The following is a 556-nucleotide window of genomic DNA, read 5'->3' as shown; positions in this document are numbered from 1 at the left end:
AGAAACAATTACAAGAAGCAAGTTATGACAAATTCAGTACTTTGTTAATGCTTCGGAATTGTTAACTAATGTCTTCACTGCAATGGCTAATTGATTTATTATCTCCTTTTCTGTCTTGCCTTCTTTATTGTATGTGGATAACTGAATCTGCTGAACGTAGCACGGCAATATTGCTTCTAATATTATCTGTGTAAGATGCAACAATTTTTTATCGGATATGTTGTATATTTGATAAAATAAATTAGCGATGTAATAAAAACATTATGCAAAAAATATCTCTTACCAACATCTGCTGGCCTCTGAGAGAATCAGGTGCGTAAGCTATCACCATCACGCAAAGAGATATACAATCGAGCACGTTAACCATTTCGTTTTCATCGTGATAACAGAAATCTATCGCTTTTAAAGGTTTCTCTTCTTTCACCAATTCTCCTATATTGAGTGGATCCGGCGACGGAGTTTCCAAACTCAATAACAAATTAAACAAGCACGTAGAAGGAACCTTAACAAATCAGACATTATTGTTTTTAAGAGACATTTATACGCGCGTATTTTT

The 556-nt window shown here is 34.0% G+C and overlaps 1 protein-coding gene across 1 annotated transcript; it reads right to left on the bottom strand.

Annotated features, from left to right (window-relative positions):
• Positions 1-32: 32 nt before the first annotated feature.
• LOC115246095 (protein unc-80 homolog) lies at positions 33-502 on the bottom strand (the record flags this gene model as incomplete). Its single annotated transcript, XM_029824741.1, has 2 exons — positions 33-186; positions 284-502. Coding segments are annotated over 2 exons (372 nt in total), but the record flags the coding sequence as incomplete, so codon positions are not given.
• Between the last annotated feature and the right edge of the window lie 54 nt (positions 503-556).

This window comes from Formica exsecta, unplaced genomic scaffold, assembly GCF_003651465.1.
Source record: "Formica exsecta isolate Colony F162 unplaced genomic scaffold, ASM365146v1 C16294028, whole genome shotgun sequence".
Classification (NCBI taxonomy): Eukaryota; Metazoa; Arthropoda; class Insecta; order Hymenoptera; family Formicidae; genus Formica; species Formica exsecta.
This window is presented reverse-complemented; position numbering and strand designations above follow the sequence as displayed.